Source organism: Mirounga leonina, unplaced genomic scaffold (assembly GCF_011800145.1).
Source record: "Mirounga leonina isolate KUSES-001 unplaced genomic scaffold, KU_Mleo_1.0 Mir_93, whole genome shotgun sequence".
NCBI lineage: Eukaryota > Metazoa > Chordata > Mammalia > Carnivora > Phocidae > Mirounga > Mirounga leonina.
In genome coordinates, this window is record NW_023270854.1 from 47413051 (window position 1) to 47436138 (window position 23088).

The 23088-nt window shown below is 35.8% G+C and overlaps 1 protein-coding gene across 3 annotated transcripts in view; it reads right to left on the bottom strand.

Moving 5' to 3' along the window:
- Positions 1-23088, bottom strand: part of RBBP8 (RB binding protein 8, endonuclease) — a 90459-nt gene that overhangs the window by 64221 nt on the left and 3150 nt on the right. For all 3 annotated transcript variants that reach the window (XM_034996195.1, XM_034996196.1, XM_034996197.1), the window contains 2 exons: positions 8899-8941; positions 481-576 (listed from right to left, as the gene is read on the bottom strand). In XM_034996195.1, the coding sequence (XP_034852086.1) occupies positions 481-576; positions 8899-8941 (139 nt within the window). The remainder of the gene's footprint in view (positions 1-480; positions 577-8898; positions 8942-23088) is intronic.

Here is a 23088-nt window from a genome sequence, read left to right on the forward strand (position 1 = left end):
TCTAATTAATTAGAGCTATTCTTAAGCTCGTTCTATATCAAACACCAGATAAAGAAATATTATTTAAAGGGTAAATTGAGGGCGCCTGGGTGGCTCAGTTGGTTAAGCGACTGCCTTTAGCTCAGGTCATGATCCCAGGGTCCTGGGATCGAGTCCCGCATCGGGCTCCCTGCTCTGCGGGGAGCCTGCTTCTCCCTCTCCCACTCCCCCTGCTTGTGTTCCCTCTCTCGCTGTGTCTCTGTCAAATAAATAAATAAAATCTTTAAAAAAAAAAAAAGGGTAAATTGATGAGATTGCTGTAATTAATAAAAAACAAATTTGTAAGTGTATATCCTTAATTTCATGAAGTATTTATCCAAAGTTGACATCAGGTTGGGAAAGGGGCACTTTTAGTCCCAGAATTGTTTATGAACTAAAACCAATGTTCTATGAAGGGGGGAAATCACCTCTTACTCAAGAATACTCAAGAACCAGACTCACCGATCTTCTAAAACTTTAATGGTTTCATGGAGGACTTTCTGTTGCTCTCTCAGCTGTTGATTTTTGGTGAAGAATTCCTCTAGTCTCTGTGCGTCTCTAAAAGTCAAGAAATAAGTTTTTTAAAAAATCTTCATAGGATAATCATCACAACAGGGTAATTCTACTATAAGAACCACAAAGTATGGTCTCAACCATAACATGTATTTCTTGTATTAAAATAAATAACTTCAAAGATATAGTTTAAATATCTTGTCAATCACAGTTCAAATTATACTACAATTTGTTCTGTAGTATTTTATGTACTATGAAGGTATTGTTCTAAGCACCAGGCATTCATTATACGATGCTGGAACACAGAGGAAGGAGTGGATTCTGATGCCATTATTGACTCAATGTTGTCAAAAAAGCTATTAAAATTGTTTTTTATTATTTTGTCTACGTTTGTTAATGTAAGTAACAGATACCTCCACTCATCTGTATTCCAACTATGGGAGATTTATACTTTCTATCTTATTAATTTCTGTATTGCCTAAACTTATTTGATATGACTTTTAAGCCAGAGCTAATAGTGGAGTGGAAGCACATGAACCCTATATCGTAACACCTAGGTTTGAATCTCAGCTCTCAGTTATCAGCTGTGTGACCTAGTGCAAGTCACCTAATCCTTTGTGCCTCAAAAAATGTGGATACATTAATACCTTTCTAATAAGACATTTGCAAGGACTAAACATTAATGTATGTATAGCATGCAGAACAGTACAAGGACTTAGTAAGTTCTATTTAAGTGCTTATCATCGTGATTTTATAGTCAAGAAAAAACAAAGACATCTAAAATTTTCTTCTAGTAGATTACCTGATTACTTTCCAAGGTAGTGTCATATTCTACCCCTCCATCATATTTTTAAAAATCACATTATTATATAAAGTATGCATATAATTTAATTCTAAGAAAACCCATTAGAAATTTGACTGGGATTTTCTCTATGGTCTTGAAGATGAAAAAGATAATACTGTGATTGAAACATCTTCCCCAGTCCCCTCACAAGGGTCTAAGATATCAAATGGCAAACTAGTCCACTACAAAAAGTAGATGTCAAAACGATTGTGTCAAAACGGCTAGAATGTAATATCACTGGCAGCAAAACAGTTAAACAACTAAGTAAAAATGTCAGATACCCAAAATAGAGGGTACTTTGTACATACTGGTGGAATAATTGATATTGAATGAAAAATGAAAAATCAATACATCGAAGAGTAACAGCCTACTGCATATAGTTCTGTAGTGTATGTAGATATTTGAAATTTTGGAAATAATATAGTGATAGCTGAAACTCATTAATTTGGCTGTTTCTCAATTAAAGAAAAGATTGTCTAATACTTCTAGAAATATATTTAATTCAGAGGCAGTACCAAGCTTTCATTGATCCCACTTTGCAAACAAATATAACCAAATTAAGAACTTATCTAAATTTGGGGGAAAAATTGAACACATTTTCTAAATTAACAGATTGTTAGCTGCCAGCACCCATTTTAATTTATTATTTAATCTAACTAATCTGTATCATAAAAATATAACAATCAAATATTACATTCCAGATCATATATTGAAGAATTACACACACACAAACACACACACACACTCTCTCTCTCTCTAAAGGAATGAAAAGTTCATAGCAAAATGTTTTTTCTTAAATTATGAACAAAAGAGAAAACTTTGTAATAGTAATGTTATGTCTGATTATCCTACATCTACATATTCTATTCCTGTCTATTTAGAATGATTCAGAACATAATAGAATTTGTTTTAAAACCAAATAGACTGATGGCCTAAGTTCAAATTAAAACTAACCTTAATTACTTAACAAAATATTCATGTCAACTCAGTGGTAAACATAACGGGGTTCTACTAATTACAGGAATAATTTAACAAATTCCTTAAGAAAGCAAAATAATGAATTCTAAGTGATACAAAAAACAGTCATGTACTTTCAAAAAAATTAAAGTGAAATATATTGTAAGATAGCTCTACCTTGGTCATCCAAAGGAAGTTAGTTACTACTATACAAATAACCAACCTCAGGTACCTGGGTGGTTCAGTCAGTTAACAGTCTGCCTTTGGCTCAGGTCATGATCCCAGGGTCTTGGGACCGAGACCCGCAGTGGACTTCTTGCTCAGTGGGGAGTCTGCTTCTCCCTCTCCCCAACCACCCCCCAGCTCATTCTCTCTCTCTCTTAAATAAATAAAATCTTTAAACAAAACAAAAACAAATAACCAACCTCACCTATATAAAATAAGCTCAATGTATCCATCCCATAGGCAGCATTTTATTGGAGACTCGTATCATTTTCCTAGTAGGTAGCTTTCTGTCTTTCTGAGGTAAATGAACATCTTATTTTTTTTTTAAGTTTTATTTATTTATTTGAGAGAGAAAGATAGAGAGAGAGCAATGAGTGGGGGTGAGGGGCAGAGGGAGAAGCAGGCTCTCCACTGAGCGGGGAGCCAGACACAGGGCTCAATTCCAGGACTCCAGGATCATGACCCGAGCCAAAGGCAGATGCCCAACCAACTGAACCACTCAGGTGCCCTGGTAAATGAACATTTTAAATAAATGGCATGTAAATAATAACTGGCATGTAAAAGTGGGTAAATTTTGTATATGAAAATGTAACTGTAAAATGATAGATAACAAACCCATATACTATATATGCCAGTCTTCTCATTACTTTAAAATCAATGTCATATACTGGAGGGACAGAGGAGCACTGTAGTGTGAGACATAGGTACCACTATGAATAAAGAAAATGGAGAAAATTATGTGTTCAAGTTATACTCTCCATAAACTTTATTTTTTATAAGGAATTAAAAGTACGAGAACAGTCCTGCACAACTGCAGGATTTTTTTTTTTAGTTTTTAAAATTTCTTAATTTCAAAAATAATTTAAGGGGTACATGAGTGGTTCAGTTGGTTAAGTGTCTATCTTCAGTTCAGGTCATGATCCCGGAGTCCTCGGATCGAGAGGGGAGCCCGCTTCTCATTCTGCCTCTGCCCCTTTCCCCTGCTCATGCTCTCTTTCTCTCAAATAAATAAAATCTTTTAAAAAAAAAAATAGAAGGGTTTATTTGTAGGTGGGTAGTTTATACTTTAGAATTTTTAAACTTCTTGGCAGCTTTAAAGGGAATTATCTTGATTATTATAAAGCTGGATGGCTGAATATGGTAAATGTTATCTTTATATTTCCTAAGTGGAAATTAAAGTAGTTACTATTTTTCTTTAAAGAAAGGCAAATAAATAGGATGCTCAGATTCACTAATTGGCCATTAAGACAGTCAATCGGTTGGTAAGTAATGGATATACATTGGCAAAAACAGATGTAGTCCATGTTCACAAGCAGGTAAAAACAATCAGGTGGACCCAGCTTAAGTATAACTTTTCAAAACAATCTCATAATATTCAGTTGTCAACGTTTTTACATGTTTAATTTTATAAATGAATTTACGTAAGAGAAAAGCATTAACCATGTGTAGAGACAACTATCATCAAAACGCAGGCCTGAAACAACCAAGTAATGGACAAAATATGGTATAATTATTGACTCCTCTTCTAATTACTTCTTCCCTAAAGATAGGGAATCCTGATCTTATAAATACAGCTATTCTAACAATATGGAAACAAGACATCTTGACTTTTCTTACACTCTAACTATATACTGTAAAATATACTGAGATAGGGGGATTATGGTAATATAGGCAGTAAAAATAAAGGGAATTCAGTTACTTACCTGTGCTTCCAAAATGTACAACCCCAAGCTACCTGACGTACACAGGTACAAAGCAATCACAATATATATATATGTTATAAGGTTGCTAAGAGGATCAAATGACTCTGTAAACTACAAGTGAAGTAAGGCATTATTATCAGCTAGTGAAAAACCAGCTGGGTTTCCATTCTTTAAAATTCAAAAGTGTGGGGCGCCTGGGTGGCTCAGCCAGTTAATAAGCATCTGCCTCCGACTCAGGTCATGATCCCAGGATCCTGGGACCTAGTCCTGCATCAGACTCCCTGCTCAGAAGGGAGTCTGCTTTTCCCTCTCCCTCTCCCCCCTGCTCGTTCTCTCTTTCTCAAATAAATAAATAAAATCTTAAAATTCAAAAGTGTTATAGATGATTTTTGAGAGAGTAAAATTCGGCAGTCATTTACAAATTTAAGAAGTTTTTCATGTGGCTGGTTATAGGTATAGAGAAATACATTCTGTGTAAAAAGTCTGTAATAAGGGGCGCCTGGGTGGCTCAGTTGGTTAAGCGACTGCCTTCGGCTCAGGTCATGATCCTGGAGTCCCGGGATCGAGTCCCGCATCGGGCTCCCTGCTCAGCAGGGAGTCTGCTTCTCCCTCTGACCCTCCTCCCTCTCATGCTGTCTCTCATTCTCTCTCTCGCAAATAAATAAAATCTTAAAAAAAAAAAAAATTAAAGTTAAAAGTCTGTAATAAAAAAGTACATTCGTGATAAGCAAATCTAGATTGCTTCTAATTATGTGTCATCATTCAGTTGCAGGGAAATCTGATTCAAGCTAAGAGGAAATACTACCTTGTAGTTATAAATCTATCATTTAAAATAGTACTATTTTAGAAAATAGAATCCCTAGGCCTACATGAAGAATCCATTTTAATAAAACTAAATTCCTTTAAAAACACGCAGTGAATGAAATTTAAAATGTGCAATCAAATAGCAAATACGGTAATTTCTGGGTTTCAGTACTGCTTATTTTTTTTTTTTAAGATTTTATTTATTTATTTGACAGAGCAAGAGAGCACAAGCAGGGGGAACAGCAGGCAGAGGAAGAAGCAGACTCCCCGCTGAGCAGGGAGCCTGACTCAGGGCTCAATCCCAGGACCCGGGGATCATGACCTGAGCTGAAGGCAGACGCTTAACTGACTGAGCCACCCAGGCGCCCCTCAGTACTGCTTCTTAAAAGTGACCAACATTTTGATTAAAGGATGTCATTCTAATCAATGGTTGTTAATCCAGCATTAACAAGATCATTAATCAACACGGGACCAAGGCACAATATAAAGAACTCATTGTCTAACTACTAATCGACTCTGAAACATTACACTTTTGGTATTGGAAAAGCAAAGGTGGGGCGCCTGGGTGGCTCAGTCAGTTAAGCATCTCACTCGATTTCAGCTCAGGTCATGATTTCAGGGTGGTGAGATCAAGTTCAGAGTTGGGCTCCACCCTGAGGTGGAACCTGCTTAAAATGCTCTCTCTCCCTCTCCCCCTGCCCCACCCCCTGCTCATGCACTGCCTGTGTGCTCATGCCCGCTCATACCCGCACGCTCTCACTCTCTCTCAGGAAAAAAAAAAAAAAAGGCCAGAGGCAATAAGTTTAGTATGGTACTTATCTTCTGATTAGCAATGTTTGTAGCAACCAACACTAGCTGGGCTATAAATAAAAATGAAGATGAAAACAACAGAATAAATACACTTCATAATTTTAAATTTCAAATGACTCAAAATACTTTCATCATTGAAAAGAAATGTGTTTATTCCTAAGTAAAACAAAGATGTTTCGCCTTTTTGGTTTCAAGTGAATTAAAAAAGAGAAATTTTACTTATTAACCAAGAAAATGATCCTGTTTTTCTCATCCAACTGACACAGTTTCAATATTTTTGGAATAACTCTTATCATAGGAATTTATTTATTTATTTTTTTTTAAAGATTTTATTTATTTATTTGAGAGAGAGAGAATGAGAGACAGAGAGCATGAGAGGGAGGAGGGTCAGAGGGAGAAGCAGACTCCCCGCCGAGCAGGGAGCCCGATGCGGGACTCGATCCCGGGACTCCAGGATCATGACCTGAGCCGAAGGCAGTCGCTTAACCAACTGAGCCACCCAGGCGCCCCATAGGAATTTACATATAGAGTTTTCTTCTGCAACTATGCAGATAATTCTGACATACATAAACATAAGGTGATACCATCAATACAAATTAAAGTACATTAAAAGGCTGGCGAGTTTTTGAAATCCCTATTGCCCACAGAAACAAAAGGTAATTTGTGCCATAAAAGGAAATCATGCCCTAAGAGCTGCAGTTCACTCTGAACTGTAGGAGTAGGACTAGTCTAACTAGTGACATTTTTGGTCACCTATCCAACAACCATTTCTTTCTCATTCCTTGCTAAAAGAATACTGAATTTCTTCAATATCCAACAGCTGCTTGAAGAGAAGCTGATCTTCCTAGACTCAGGGGATGAATGTTAATTTTTTTTCATTTTTTAAATGTTTCATCTTAAAATAATTTGATTTATTATAAACAAGTTATAAACAGAGAACAGAGTACCTGTATATCTATCACTCAACTTCTCAAAATGTTAACATCTTGCATAACCATAATACAACTGTGAACATCAAGAAATGAACATTGATACAATACTGTTTTTTAAAAAAAAAATTTTAAAGATTTTATTTATTTATTTGACAGAGAGAGAGCGAGAGAAGGAACACAAGCAAGGGGAGCAGGAGAGGGAGAAGCAGGCTCCCCCCTGAGCAGGGAGCACAATGTGGGACTCGATCCCAGGACCCTGGGATCATGACCTAAGCCAAAGGAAGATGCTCAACAACTGAGCCACCCAGGCGCCCCTGATACAATACTGTTAACTAATCTACAGACCTTATTCAAATTTTTCCAATTGTCCCTCTAATGTCATTTTTCTGGTCCAGGATCTAATCCAGGACCCTACATTGCATTTAATGTCATGTCTCCTTCCACCTGTGATAGTCTGTCCATCTTTCTTTGTCTTTCACAATCTTGACATCTTTGAAAAGTACTGGCCAATTACTTTGTCCTTCAACTTGGGTTTTTTTATGTTTCCCCATGATAAAATATGGGCTATGCATTTTTGGTAAGAATACTATAGGAGTAACGTTGTGCTCTTCTTAGTGCATCAAATCAGGAGGTACATGAGACTGACACATCTGATTTCTAGTTAACTTTGGTAGTTTAATTGAGATGAATTCTGCCTGGTTTCTCTGCTGTAATATTATAATTTTGCCCTTTGTAATTAGAAATTATCTCATGGGGAGATACTTTGAGAACTCTGCAAAATCCTAACTAATAAGATACACACCCTAAGTGTACTATTCAGAAAAGGCTTAATTTCTAAGTTAAGAAACATCTCTCAACTGCAGGAAGTAAACATAAGAAACAGAGAAATGGATTATTCTATGGTTAGGATATTTAAAATGACACGTGTAAGGCAGAAATATGTACGCTCTCAATAATACAAAGCACTTAAAAGTGTTGATAATTAAATAGCATCATAAAATCATTCTTCAAAAAAACCCTGTTTTAAAAATTTATGATTTTATATTTTTGAATCTAAGTAATTTCCCATACATGATGGGTGTGAAAGAAAACTTTCCAATTTTCATTTTCAGATTATAATGGAGAAAAACAACTGGGTGTGTTTTGATGGGTGGCTATTAATTCCAGCTTTTGGTTAGAGCCCTGGAAGCTTTAGAAATATGAAGTAACTGAGGCCCACTGGTATGTATATACCATAATGCAAATGCGGTATTAGTCACAATGATATTAATTTTTGTTATGAGCAATAATATTCTATGACGCCATCTGCTTCAGATTCCTGAATGTGGAAGCCCTAAAGAACCATGGATAAAATCTGCTTCTGACTTAGAAAATCAGATCTGATTCTAGGCTTAATAACCAAAATAAGGGGCGCCTGGGTGGCTCAGTCGTTAAGCGTCTGCCTTTGGCTCAGGTCACGATCCCAGTGTCCTGGGATTGAGCCCCGCATCGGGCTACCTGCTCAGTGGGAAGCCTGCTTCTTCCTCTCCCACTCCCCCTGCTTGTGTTCCTCTCTTGCTGTGTCTCTCTCTGTCAAATAAATAAATAAAATCTTTCAAAAAAAAAAATAACCAAAATAATTCAGGGGAACCTTTGGTAATTTCAAACTGGTTAAATAAGGGGTCTCATTTGTTCCCATTTCTTATATCAGTTCAGAAATCCCAGAATTATTCTGTTCCCCTCTTGCAATATCTTAAATTCCAGGTGTTAATCACAGTTGAGAAAAGAATGATATTAACAGATCAAAATGAATGTATAGACCAGTTCTCATCTTAATACTGTATGGAAAAAAAAATTATATATACATATACATCCATTTATATGTGTGCACGTATAAAAATTACATTAAAATGTAAAACAAGCAAATATTAACTAAGGATATACTCAAAATTAAGTTAGTCTTTTTACCTTAGAATTCTGAAAAACTCATTGTCAACTATCTAAGGTCCACGCTGTAAAGCTAATTTCTTATAAATAAGACACTGAGGTCAAATAGGACATCAGTATCAATTACTTTAAAAATAAGAAATCAGTGTTATATACTAATACTTACAAAATTCGTTCCTTTTTCAGTTTGGTTACTTTTACTTGTAAACCTGAAAAAGAAAAAAAAAAACCCCACAGTATTTTATTTATACATTTACCATCTCTAAAGCAGTTGATCTGAGTTTATGAGTCTAATGCTACACTATTAAGTCACTCGACTCTGGGCTCTGAATAATGAGCCAGGTGCCATTAGTTTGGAGAGTGTATTTCCCTTACTTGTACCCTGAGGTCACAAAAGTATATCTGCAACATTACTGCTTTTAGTCTGTGACAGCTAAGTAGAATAAAATTTTCTCTACCTGAAGTGAGTTACTTCCTTTATAATAGCAGGGGCAAGCATATAATTAGAGGTTCACTATAAACGAAGGTCTATGTTCTGACATAGCCTATGCATTTGCTAACAGCAATTGTGCTTATGCAGGCTCAAGTCTTTTGGGATTAAAATAGATTACAGCAGGAAGTCTTGGGACGAGGAGCAAAACTGCTAATGCTAAAGTACTTAACAAAGGACACTCAAGATAGCGGTTATATGTATTTTTAATTTTAATTGAGTCTGACACGAAACATAAGAGAAGACCACTGCCTATGGGATTCAGGTAGTTATAATGAAGAAAGCAGGCTGAAGGGCACTGAAACTGCAAGGAAGGATATGAACAAAATAGGATGACATTTCTAATTTTTAGAAACAATAATTAACAAAAGGAGAAAAAGAGTCATTAAACAAATACGAAAATCTATCCAACATTACTAGCAACTAACTATAAATTCAAACCAAAACAATTACTTAGTAAAATTATGAAGATTGTAATACCCAATATGTTGATAAAAGTGTTGTAAAACTATATTCCTATACTTTGCTGGAGATATTACAAACTGATACAATTCTTTTGGAAAGCAATTTAGAAACATGTAATAGGACTCTTTCATCAAGATCTCATTTCTTGGATTCTAACCTAAGAATATAATCCAAACCACAGAGAAACTCAGAGTCACAAAGAATACTGAACAATTTACAGCAATAAAACTGCTTAAAATAGGGATATGTTTAAGTAAAATATGATATAAACACTTGTTTTTTAGAATAATACAGTTATTAAGATCATTAAGTAAAAAGAAATGTCTATTTAGCAACACTAAACTATTTAGTTTTCTATTTTCTCTGTGACCTCTATTTTCTGCAATAAGATTATCACAAAGGGAGGAAACCTTCTTTTTTTGATTCCTAAATCAATCTTTTTTACTTTTCTACAATTTTCTCAATTGTGGATATTTTATTTTACTTTTAAAAATAACGCTTAGCAAGTTTTGAAGTTCTATATCTACTCAAGAATTTATTTGGGGTAGGTTTAGTCCCCAATAAATAGGTATTAACTAATTTTTGAAAAACCAAAGGTTTAATATTTGCCTTTGGTAGTTTATCGATTCTAATAAGTTATACATTTCGAAAAGTTTTCCATGTAATATATATAGAAACATTAATAAATTTGTCATTTTTAAGAACAGGACTTTTCATTATCGGTTTAATTTAGGACAAGCTTCTGAACAATATCATTTAGACAAATAAAAGTTTTAAAAAACTTATACATTTCCCCACCAATCCCCCTCTATGGTGCTGAAGGTTAAAAGTCATATAAATACTGAAGGGAAAGTCACCTCTTCTTACTACACCAAGTAGTAATGATGTGTTGCCAGGAAATCTAGATGTTATAGAAAAATAAAGGCCCTGGACAATTTTTTTGCATTAGACTTCGGCCCTATTTCTCAAGTTTCACCTCTAGGAAATGTCCAACTGGTATGATACAATTTTACCCTTATTTTTACAGCCTAAAATTTGAATAAACAAGTATTATGAATAGTGAAAACAGTTATAATCAAATGTTCACAGCAGCTTTATTCATAATAGCCAAAAACTAGAAACAACCCATGTGTCCTTCAACAGGTGAACTGTTAAAAAGAAAAAAAAAACTGGTGCATACTCATAGCACATGCACTATTCAGCAATAAAAAGGAATGGACTATTGATATATGCAACAACTTGGATGGTTTCCAAGGAAATTATGCTGGCTGAAAAAAAAGTCAATCTCAAAGAGTACATCCTATGTGATTCTACTTACATAACATTCTTGAAAGGAAAAAATTATAAAGAACAGATTATGGGTAGCCACAAATTGGAGGGGTTGGGGTGGTAGAAAGGGGGTCAGGAACTTAAGAAACCGGTGAAGGGATCTTTGGCGGTAGTCACAGGAATCTATGTGATTACACTGCATAGAAAACACCGCGCACACATTTACAAGTGAGTGCATATAAAATAAGAGGAATCTGAATAAGGTTGATCAGTTGTATCTTTGTCCATTTCTTGGTTGTGCTATGGTACTACAGCTATAAAGTATGCTACCATCGTGGGAAACTGGGTAAAGAGTACAGGACAGTTCTTTGTCTTATTTCTTACAATTTCATGTGAATCTACAATAAGCTCAAAATAAAAAGCTAAGAAAAATTTATGGAAAAATATCTGCCCTAGGGCGCCTGGGTGGCTCAGTCAGTTAAGCGACTGCCTTCGGCTCAGGTCATGATCCTGGAGTCCCGGGATCGAGTCCTGCATCGGGCTCCCTGCTTGGCGGGGGGTCTGCTTCTCCCTCTGACCTTCCTCCTTCTCATGCTCTCTGTCTCTCATTCTCTCTCTCTCAAATAAATAAATAAAATCTTTAAAAAAAAAAAAAAAAGAAAAATATCTGCCCTAAGAGTTGGGAAACTGTTAAAATATAAAACATAATAAAGGAAAATATTTTAATGTTAAGAATTAAAACTTCTATGATTTTTTTTTAATCTTTTCCATCCGTCAAATTCAGGTTAACAACAAACTCATGAGAACTTGAAGGTACTTAGTAAAGCATCAAATCATTCCTGAAGAATTAAGAAAAGAACTTATGACCTGACTAGGTTAAAGACTAAAGTCAGCAGTTTTTCACTCTCTTTTCTTCCCAAGGTGTGTGAAAATTTACTCATTGATAGATTTTATTTTTAATTTTAGCTGACTTCTAAAATTCAGTGTAGCCAAACATGAAATGGATTCTTGCCATGACCATTTTAAGAAAAGAAACAATGAGATAGAAAATCCATATAAACATCAAAAGAGAATTCTTGGGAAATATGGAAAGAGTACTCTTTTATCTTGTAAGCATTCAACACCTGTGAGGCATTTGTTCTGTCACGCAGATCAGCCCTGAAACAGGTTTATGTGTGTATGTGTATGTGTGTGTGTTTAAATTTTAGCATTTGCTATTCATCAAGTCAATTAGGCATCTACAATTAGAACCCCTATAAAGTGGGCTTTAATCCTGCTCCACACCCATCGGAAGGAATGAGGCTATACAACAATGCAGCTCCTGTATGAACAGGCAGTCTGTTCAGCAAAGCATTTGGGATTGTAACACTGGCAACCTGAGATACCTATTGAGGAAACAGCATTCACAAGACTAAGTAAGCGCTGTACTACAAATTAACCCTACACTGGCAAACATATTGGAGGAAATGAAATAATTAAGGGCCCATATGTGCAGAAATGAGGCAAGAATTCATTATAAACAAAATAAAAATCACTGCTATGTTAATTTTTTTACTTTAGTTCTCTACCCCGAACAACCCATACAGAGTGTACATACTGTCACTTTAAAACAAGTTACTTATGGTTTTAAATAAGCCTAATAACACCTTTCTTGACAAATAGTGGCTTTATGTATATAGCTCAAGTAATTTAATTTCTACCAAAATACTACCACTAGTATTTCTGCAAGGGCCTAATAAATTATTTTGTTACCAAAGTGAAAACTCTTGATTTTATAAGATGCTTAGTTTGCTCTTAAGATTTAATTATCTCAGGGACACCTGGGTGGCTCAGTCGGTTAAGCATCTGCCTTCGGCTCAGGTCATGATCCCGGGGTCCTGGGAGTGAGGCCTGAATTGGGCTCCTTGCTCAGCGGGGAGTCTGCTTCTCCTTCTGTCTGCTTCTCCCTCTGCCTGCCGCTCCCCCCCTGCTTGTGCTCTCTCTGTGACAAATAAAATCTTAAAAAAAAAAAATTAATTATCTCAAAATGGATAAATTACTTTTTGTGACTCGATTGAACTTAAAGATGTTAATACAAATGGAAAAATAATAGATGTGAGAGTTGCTGACAGTATTCTTAACAGTGAGTATGACACCGATGTTATGGACCAAAATTGCATGCAATTCCTTTGTTAATTTATATAGTCTTAATATGAATGTTATCTTAGGAATTTTTGATGAAACATCTGAGGAAATAAATGAAATAGTCCAAAACTGAATCAAGAAGTAGTCATCCTGTTGTATTAGAACCTCTATAGTTTCGGGCGCCTGGGTGGCTCAGTTGGTTAAGCGACTGCCTTCGGCTCAGGTCGTGATCCTGGAGTCCCAGGATCGAGTCCCGCATCGGGCTCCCTGCTCAGCAGGGAGTCTGCTTCTCCCTCTGATCCTCCCCCCTCTCATGCTCTCTCTCTCTGTCTCATTCTCTCTCTCAAATAAATAAATAAAATCTTTAAAAAAAAAAAAAAGAACCTCTATAGTTTCCTATTTCTTTTTTTTAGTTTATTACTTTTTTTTTTCTTTTTTTAGTAATATCTACACCCAACATGGGGCTCAAACTCATGAGATCAAGAGTTGCATGCTCTTGGGACGCCTGGGTGGCTCAGTCTGTTAAGCATCTGCCTTTGGCTCGGGTCGTGATCCATTGGGTCCCGCATCGGGCTCCTTGCTCAGTGGGGAGCCTGCTTCTCCCTCTGCCTGCCATTCCCCCTGCTTATACTCTCTCTCTCTCTGACAAAAAAAAAAAAAAAAGAGTTGCATGCTCTTCTGACTGAGCCAGTCAGGCACCCTGTAATTTCCTATTTCTTCAAAGGGGTCTAATTTTGTCCTGAAAAATCTGCCTAGTTTTCTAAGAAACTGATTACCACATTTACCAAAACATTATTAGATGAGATGCTGATGGTAGGACCTGGCATGAATAAGAGACCATTTAGTAAAATGGTGGCATTCTGGGGTCTAGCAGCATTTGTCACAAAAGGAACTAAGACATTAGAGTGAACGATCATGAAAAGATACAATTATCCTAAAGATAAAAGATATAAAAACTCAGTCACGGGGCGTCTGGGTGGCTCAGTTGTTTAAGCGACTGCCTTCAGCTCAGGTCATGATCCTGGAGTCCCGGGATCGAGTCCCACGTTGGGCTCCCTGCTCAGCGGGGAGTCTGCTTCTCCCTCTGACTCTCCCCCTCTCATGCTCTCTCTCAATAAATAAATAAAAATCTTTAAAAAAAAAACCTCAGTCACAAATGTCTCCAGAATTTTCCAACAAAAATGGTCTCATCTGCATTTTGCTGTTGAACAGAAGTTGAGAGACTTTATGTATTCATGCCCAGTTTTAAAAGAAACGCATGTAGCTTAATATATTCCTGTGATCAGTGTACAAATTGTCTTGTATATGGCATGTTTTAGCTATCATTTTACCGTGTTTTGGTCAAATGAGGCAAAAAAACCTCAAGATACAGTGGGGGTATTCAGATGCATGTAAGTTTCTATGGGTGGGTAGACTTCCTTGGATATCTAAGTAAAAATTATATATTTCAGGTACCACCATTCAAAACATTTATTTTCTCTCTTTTTAAACTGACACAAAGGTTTAAAAGTAATGCGTCAATTTTGATTCCCATATATACTTCAAAACCTGCAAAGTCCAGACAAGTCCATGTTTGATGTCTTTCAAATAGCCTCTTATACTGGTTTCTCCAAGTGGATCCCCCACTTTAAAAAAAAATTAAGTACCCTTCAGGCATGTCTTTGATGTTATCACACAGTTGTAAGATCTAATTTTATATGGAACTATGTGGAATACATTGACAAACAACTATGTTTCAAAAAGTCTGCCTTCAGCAAATTTGCCTCGTCTGAACACATTTTAAAATAACATTAATTTTTTTAATAGTGCTCATTCATTTATACCTTTAAGAATCTATAAATGATTCTGAAATTGGAAAAAGTACCCTGATCAATCTAGTATTACAATGTACCAGAAATTATCTTCTCTCATCAGTTCACATATACATCTAAGACCTACCATTCATAAAACACACGGATGTTAGCTAAATATACTAGAAACTGCTGTATTCCTCTTTTTTTAGTGTATACAAACTAACTCTCCTGGGAGGGTGATGAGTATTAGAGCATAGCTATGAGTATACAATTTAAAAGAATTATCCGCCATGTAATATTTGTGAGTTTTATATGTTCTATAATCTGATGAATATGGCATGTTTTCTGATTAAAAAGTGCATTATTTATTTTCTTGATTCTTCCTCATGATAAAATAGGGGTTCTCCTGAAGACCCTAAAACACTAAGAAACATGAAGAAGAAATCTGCCAAATACTTTATCCTTGGTTAAATTAAGAGCCTAAAAATAAAACTGGCCAAACTTTAAATGGGCATATATAAAAATTCTAAAATGATTACGCACAACATGGAAAAGCAAGCACAGTTTAAATAATTAAATAACAAAAATAAGCCAGATATAAAACACTATGTACATTGATCACAACAATACAATAAGCTACACACATTTCTTTTAAAACTAGGAAAGAACGAACAAAAAAGCACAGACGTTGTTCTTGTACAATAGTGATTTGTTTTTCCTTTCCCAACTTTCTACAGTATTATCTAAAAACAAATTTTAAAGTAGTAAAGTATTTCAGGATTTGAAAGATATAAAATTTTGATATTTTCATATATTATGGGATTTAAAATACTGATGTTCAAAAAAATATTCCATTGACCAAGCTATAAACTATGCAATTCATTCAGATACCATTTATTAATTTTTTACTATGTGTCAAGCACTTTTACCTACAGGGATGTAAAGATGAGTAAGATAGGGACTCTGCCTAATAAAAATTTAATGATCTTCTTCAAACCAGTTATAAAACAACAGAAAGTAATTATTTGAAGGATAAAGAACTTAACCTTATGTTGAAGATGGCAGAATGCTAATTATCAAAAATGCCAACTCTCTATCTCTTCCTAGGAACTCAAGTATGTCTGGTCCTATTTAAATTATTTCAAAATATTGTATTAGCTTCACTTCCAGGTCATAAAGAATAAGTTTTATAATATGCAGCAGTAACACTCCTAGAATAAACTTGAAGCTGTTCTTATTGGTAAACCTTAAAAAGTCACAGTACGATAAACCAAAAAGAGAATATTGCTGCTCTTCAACAGAAATTGGAAGACTTTGTTTATTCCTTCCCAGTTTTAAAAGTAGTGCCTATAGCGGATTACATTGTTGCTATTAGGGTTACCAATATGCGGCTTATTTTTGCTATCATATCATTCCAATTACTACTCACTGAATGAATGGCGGTCTGTATTAAAACTCAGAATTGTTCCTCAATGTCTTACACTAGATTTTGGGGGGCAAACAGTATAGTCAAATGAAGAGCAGAATTAATGTAAAATATTCACATTTATCCTTGGACATATGACCATGAGCACAGTTCACTTTAAAATTAGTTCTTTATCACTAACAACAAATTTGAATTCCCAATTTTTCAAATATTTGAAGTGAACTAATCTGCCTTAGTCAACTAAACAGCTCCCAGAAATTGAGAGGAGAAAGGCCAACAATCCTAGAAAATACATGCAATGAAGTATGTAACAGTTCATAAAAAAAGAAATATAAATTACCCTTAAACATAAGCAAAGATGCTTAATCTCATAAGAGAAACACAAACTAAGTCTATATTAAAAATTATATAGTAATCAAATATAACAGAAATGTCTTTTAGATAAAGACTTGAACAACCAACTAACTATAAAGACATTTTAGATAACTGTGGAAATTTGAACTCTATCATCTAATAGGTATTAGATGTTAATAATTTGTTTTGTTAGTGTGATAATGGATTTGTTTGGTTAAAGAAGCCTACTGGAAATACATACTACTTAAGTATTTATAAATTAATTATGTCAGAGACTCCAAAATAACTGAAAGAGGAATAGAGAAGTACATGGAATACAGGTAAAATAAGACAGGTCATTTATTGATGATAATTCAAGCTGAGTGATGAATATATGAGTTCATTATACAATTTTCTTTACTTTTGTATACATGTAATATTTCCTAAACAAAACAGAACAAAAGACTTAAACTTTAAATTAGAAAAGAACATAGGAGAACACAAACACAAAATATTATAAAGGGGTGCCTGGGTGGCTCAGCCAGTTAAGTGTCTGCCTTTGGCTCAGGTCATGATCCCAGGGTCCTGGGATCAAGCTCCTCGGTGGACTCCCTGCTCAGCGGGGAGTCTGCTTCTCCCTCTCCTCCCCTCCCTCTCCCTCGTGCTCTAATAAATAAATAAAATCTTCAAAAAAAAAAGATTATAAAAGTGGTGACCAGTTTGTGTTGGGGACTAACTTTTTTTACTTTGTGTTTTGACGTTTTTAGGAAAAAACTTAAGTTTAAAAAAAATCAATAGATAATAAGTAAATTGATACCTGGATTTCTAAATGAAATTACACCCTAAATGCAGCAGCAATCCAATTGCTGAAAGCAGGCTTTAATGAAACAGAATAATCTATCAAAGAATGAGCCCAATAGAGCACTAAGGGATACACGTATAGTAGAGGTACTTGAACTCTAACCTTCCATAATAAAAAAAATTAAAGAGCTTCTAACGTTTACTTCAGCTAGGAATTAAAAAAACTACAATTAGGGCGCCTGGGTGGGTCAGTTGGTTAAGCGTCTGTCTTCGGCTCAGGTCATGATCCCAGGGTCCTGGGATCAAGCCCTGCATCGGGCGCCCTGCTCAGTGGGGAGTCTGCTTCTCCCTCTCCCTCTGCCTGCCGCTCCCCCTGCTTGTGCTCTCTCTCTCTGTCAAATAAATAAATAAAATCTTTAAAAAAATAAATAAATAAAAATTTAAAAAACAACCTACAATCAATACTCTCAGCAAAGTTGCACGATACAAAATCAACACGCAGAAATCAGTAGTGTTTTTGTAAGCTAACAACAAAAAATTAGAAAAGGAAATGAGGGGCTCCTGGCTGGCTCAGTCAGAAGAGCATGTGACTCTTGATGTCAGGGTTGTGAGTTCGAGCCCCAGATTGGGTGTAGAGATTACAAAAAAAAAAAATTAACAAACTTTAAAAAAAGAAAATGAAGAGAACAATTCCATTTATAGCAGCACCAAAAAGAATAAAATACTTAGAAATAGACTTAACTAAGGACATGAAAGATTTGTACAAAGAAAACTACAAAATATTCCTTAAAGTAATTAGAAGATATAAATAAATAGAAAGACATGGCATGTTCATGGACTGGAAAACTTAATATTGTTAAGATGTCAAAAAGACTACTCAAAAAGATCTATAGATTCAATTCAATCTCTATCAAAATCCCAATGAGTATTTTTGCAGAAACAGAAAAATCTGTCCTAAATCCATATGGAATCTCAACGGACTCCAAACAGCTGAAACAATCTTGAAAAACAAAACTGGAGATCACATACTTCCTGATTTCAGAACTTACTAAAAGCTACAGTAATCAAAACAGTGTAGTATTGACATAAAGACAGATGTGGAAGCCAATGGAATAGAATAGAGAGCCCAGTATGATCAAATGGTTGACAATGGTGCCAAGCCCATTCAAGGGGGAAACCGTCTTTCCGACAAATGGTGCTGGGAATACTGGATAGCCACATGTAAAAGAATGAAGTTTGGCCCTTACATCATATACAAAATATAACCGAAAATGGATGAAAGATCTAAACATAAGAGATAAAACTATACAATTCTTAGAAGAAAACAGGGTAAAAGCTAAGTAATATTGGATTTGGCAATGATTTCTTGGATAAGACACCAAAAGTATAAGCAACAAAAGAAAAAAATAGATAAATTGGATTATATCAAAATTTAAAAGTTCTGGGCATCAAAGGACACACATATAAGCAGAGTGAAAAAGCAACCTACAGAATGGGAGAAAATATTTGCAAATTATATATCTGATAAAGGTTAATATCCAGGGGCACCTGGGTGGCTCAGCTGGTTGGGTGTCCGACTCTTGATTTCAGCTCAGGTCATGATCTCAGGGCCCTAAGATTGAGCCCCGCATCTTGTTCTGCGCTCAATGGGGAGTCTGCTTAAGATTCTTCTCTCTTCCTCTCCCTCTGTCCCTCCCCTGGCGCATTCTCTCTCTTTCAAATAAATAAATATATCTTAAAAAAAAAAAGATTAATATTCAAACTATATAAAGAACTTCCACAACTCAATAACAAAAAACAAACCTGATTAAAACATAGGCAAAGGACTTGAATAGACAGACATTTCTCCAATGATACACAAATGGCCAATAAGCACATGAAAAAACGTTCAACATCAGTAATCATTGGGTAAATGCAAATCAAAATCACAGCATCACCTTACATCCCCTAGGATAGCTATTCCTATTAAAAAAAAAGAAAGAGAAAAAACAGAAAATAACAAGTATTGGTGAGAATGTGGAGAAATTGTAATCCTCATGCATTACTGGTGGGAATGTAAAATGCTGCTACGGAAAAGAGTATGGTAGTTTATTTATTTTTATTTTTTTAAAGATTTTATTTTCTTGAGAGACATCACAAGCAGGGGGGAAGGGTAGAAGGAGAAGCAGACTACCCGCTGAGCAGGGAGCCCAACACGGGACTCTATCCCAGGACCCTGGGATCACGACCTGAGCCAAAGGCAGATGCTTAACTGACTGAGCCCCCCAGGCACCTGAGTATGGTAATATAAAATTAAAAATATAATTACCATATAATTCAGCAATCCCACTTCTAGGTAGATACCCAAAAGAGCTGAAAGCAGGGTCCTGAAGAGACTACTTATACACCCATGTTCAGAGCAACATTATACACAATAGCCAAAAGATGGAAGAAATTCAAATGTCCAATAATGGATGGATAAGCAAAATGTGCTATATACAATGGAATATTATTTAGTCTTAAAAAAGAAAAAATTCTGATGCTACAATATGGATGAACCTTGAAGACATTATGCTAAGCGATATGAGCCAGTCACAAAAAGACAAATACTGTATGATTCCACTTTTCCAAGGTATTTAGAGTAGTCAAAATCAGAGAGATAGAAACTGGAATAGTGGCTGCCAGGGCTGGAGGCAGGTAAATGGGGAGTTATTGTTTAATAGGTATAAAATTTCAGTTTTACAAGATGAAGAGCTCTGGAAATGGATGTGGTGATGGTTGCACAACCTTATGAATATATTTAATACCACTGAACTATACACCTGAAAGTGGTTAAGATGAAAAATTATGTATGTTTCATGACAATTTTTTTTAAAGTAAGTATCCCCATTCTCCCCCTTGCCAAAAAGAGATAGAAGGTAAGAATTTTCTAAGATTTCTTAACCATTTTTCTCATGTTTACTTTGGCCATTCTTGTTTCTTTCTAGAAATTAGCCATTTAAAAAATCATAAAGAGGAAAATAAGAGGAATCAGTAGGTGAAACCTGTTACAACTTTTTTTTTTTAATTTTTATTTATCCATTTGAGAGAGCGAGAAAGTACATGAGAAGGGGGAGGGTTGGAGGGAGAAGCAGGTTCCTCGCCGAGCAGGGAGCCCGATGTGGGACTCGATCCAGGGACTCCAGGATCATGACCCGAGCTGAAGGCAGTCGCTCAACCAACTGAGCCACCCAGGCGCCCCTGTTACAACTTTTTTATAGTATCTTACTGTATCTACCTGGGATGGTCCACAGCAGGCATTGATAATATAATGGTGTTGCTTCAGAAGAAGAGCGTTATAATACCTAATACATGATCGCTAGCACATATATTGCTTACTAGGTGCCAGAAACTCGTGCAAATGCTTTACATATATGAAACTATTTAATACAGTATGAAGTAGCTATTAATAGCATCTTTATTTTATTTATTTATTTTTGCTGGTGAGGGTGTTCTGTTATTATTATTTTCTTCTAGAAGAAGCACCTTGGAGACTTTTTAGTCAGTGCCAGAGCCATGGCCAATAAAAGGCTTGCCACATAACAGGCGCTCAACAAAGCTTTCCTGGTGACTCACATTAAACCAGCATGCCTAGTGGGGTGACAAACTCAAACGCCTTAAGCAGCTGGGCAGTAAGTAAATAAGCCAAGTAGCGTCTATGCAGGCACAGAGGCAAACTGCAAAGCACCCACCCCACCTAAAGGAACTCAAATTCAACATTTTCAAACACATTTCACAGCTTGGCCTTGACAGCAACTTTGCAGCCTCTGCAGACTGCTGATTCTGGTTCTCCATTATACCACATGGTTGTCTTGCGCATCATCTATATCACCCTGTGATCTGGTCTTGTCTTTCTGCGGTAAGCATCCTTGCAGGGTTTTCCTCCAAATGCATCAAATATGCTTGTTCCTGAGCCACCTAGACAGGTGGTACTGATGCGTCCAGACACATTGCTCAGGGCACTGACCTAGGCCCAGCTCCTGCGCCCAGGTCTCGCCTCCCTTAATAGCATCTTTATTTTATAGATAAAGAATCTGATGCACTATATAGTTAAATAACTTGCACAAGGTCACCACCTTCGAGTGGTGAGATGGCTTTCAAATGGCATCTTAGATGGCAGTCTCCATCCAGAACTCATAGACTTAGTAAGTAGATCACATGACCTCTTTCTGAACATAGCACTACTCCCAAGCAATAGGAGGCACTCAAGATGAAAATTTTAGACTAAATCCTAAAGACAAAGCATGATATAACAATCTCTTCAGCATGGTAATGTTTTACATGAACAAGAGAAATTCATCTGAGCTTATCTCCCCTTCTAGCATCATCTCCTATCCACCTGCCTAATAAACTCCCACCTCCTGCATCATTCCCTCTGTGAGCTATACCAACCTGTCTACAGTTACTTGATTAAAATCAAGCTGTTAACTGCCAAACCTTTGCACATGCTGTTCTCTTTACTTAAAACAATCCCTCCCCTCCTCCCACCATCTTCTTTGTCTGGCTATTCAGACTTCATTCAGTTGTAAAGTCTGGTCTGACAGTAAATCTCACATGCACCCCTGTTCTTCCTGTATGTTCCCAGATAACATATAGGAAGTACACATTTGTACGCTACAACATCTCTTCCAACTATTAACTATATATGATTCATTCTTATTCACAAGTTATGGCATATGGTAAGTGCATCCCTTGAATAAGTGTCTTCCGAGTACACTGGGGCATGCAAGAATACTTCTGGGGTTCATGTTTCAGAACCCATTAATTAAAGATGAGTCCATTATGATGAGGTTCTGCCAGAAACTACATTTACCACTGGAAAGTTCCAATATAGACCCACATACTATACTTTAGATTTAGGTGGATCATGTTTTAATGGCACCCCAGTGTAACGTGAAAGCTGTAAAGCACTGTAGTATTAAACCTATAGTTGCGGCAAGAAACAAATGTAATGCTAAGCATTTCCCACGCATGGGGAAAATATACTATGTTAAAGTCACAGAATTAGATAGATATTAATATCAAACCTTCAGTTTACCTTTAACAGAAAATTCTTTTATATGGAGTACATTTTAACACAATCACAAATAATATTTATATACTCATTCCAACCATAATAGCTGAATCCTCTGTACACTCATTGCACTTCATATAAACAGTTTGGCTCTTATTTCATTATACTGTAATTATCTGTTTACATGACTCTATCTCTATTAGACTTCAGGCTCTTTGAAGGCAAACTGCCATTCACTTTTATGTCTCAGTGCTTGGTAGCAAAGATTCCCAAAGCTTGAAGAATAACTTAAGTAGTACTTTAAAGTCTATAAAGAATTCTGCACATAATTTTCCAGAAAAAAATTAAATTTAGAGGTTATATAACTTGGCTGAGATCATAGAGCAAGTAGATAAATGAATTCAGAATTCAAATCCAGGTTTTCAATCAACAATTTCTATGCCCCTTCCAACACACCACACATATATTTAAATAACTACAAATTGTGCAAGTACTACATCCTGTATTAGTTGTCTGTAGTTATAAAGCAACAGTTCTATCATAACTCACAAAAAATTACAATAATAAAGGTCCTTTAAAAATGAGATCTCTGAACTGTCACACAAAGTTAGTAATCACGACTA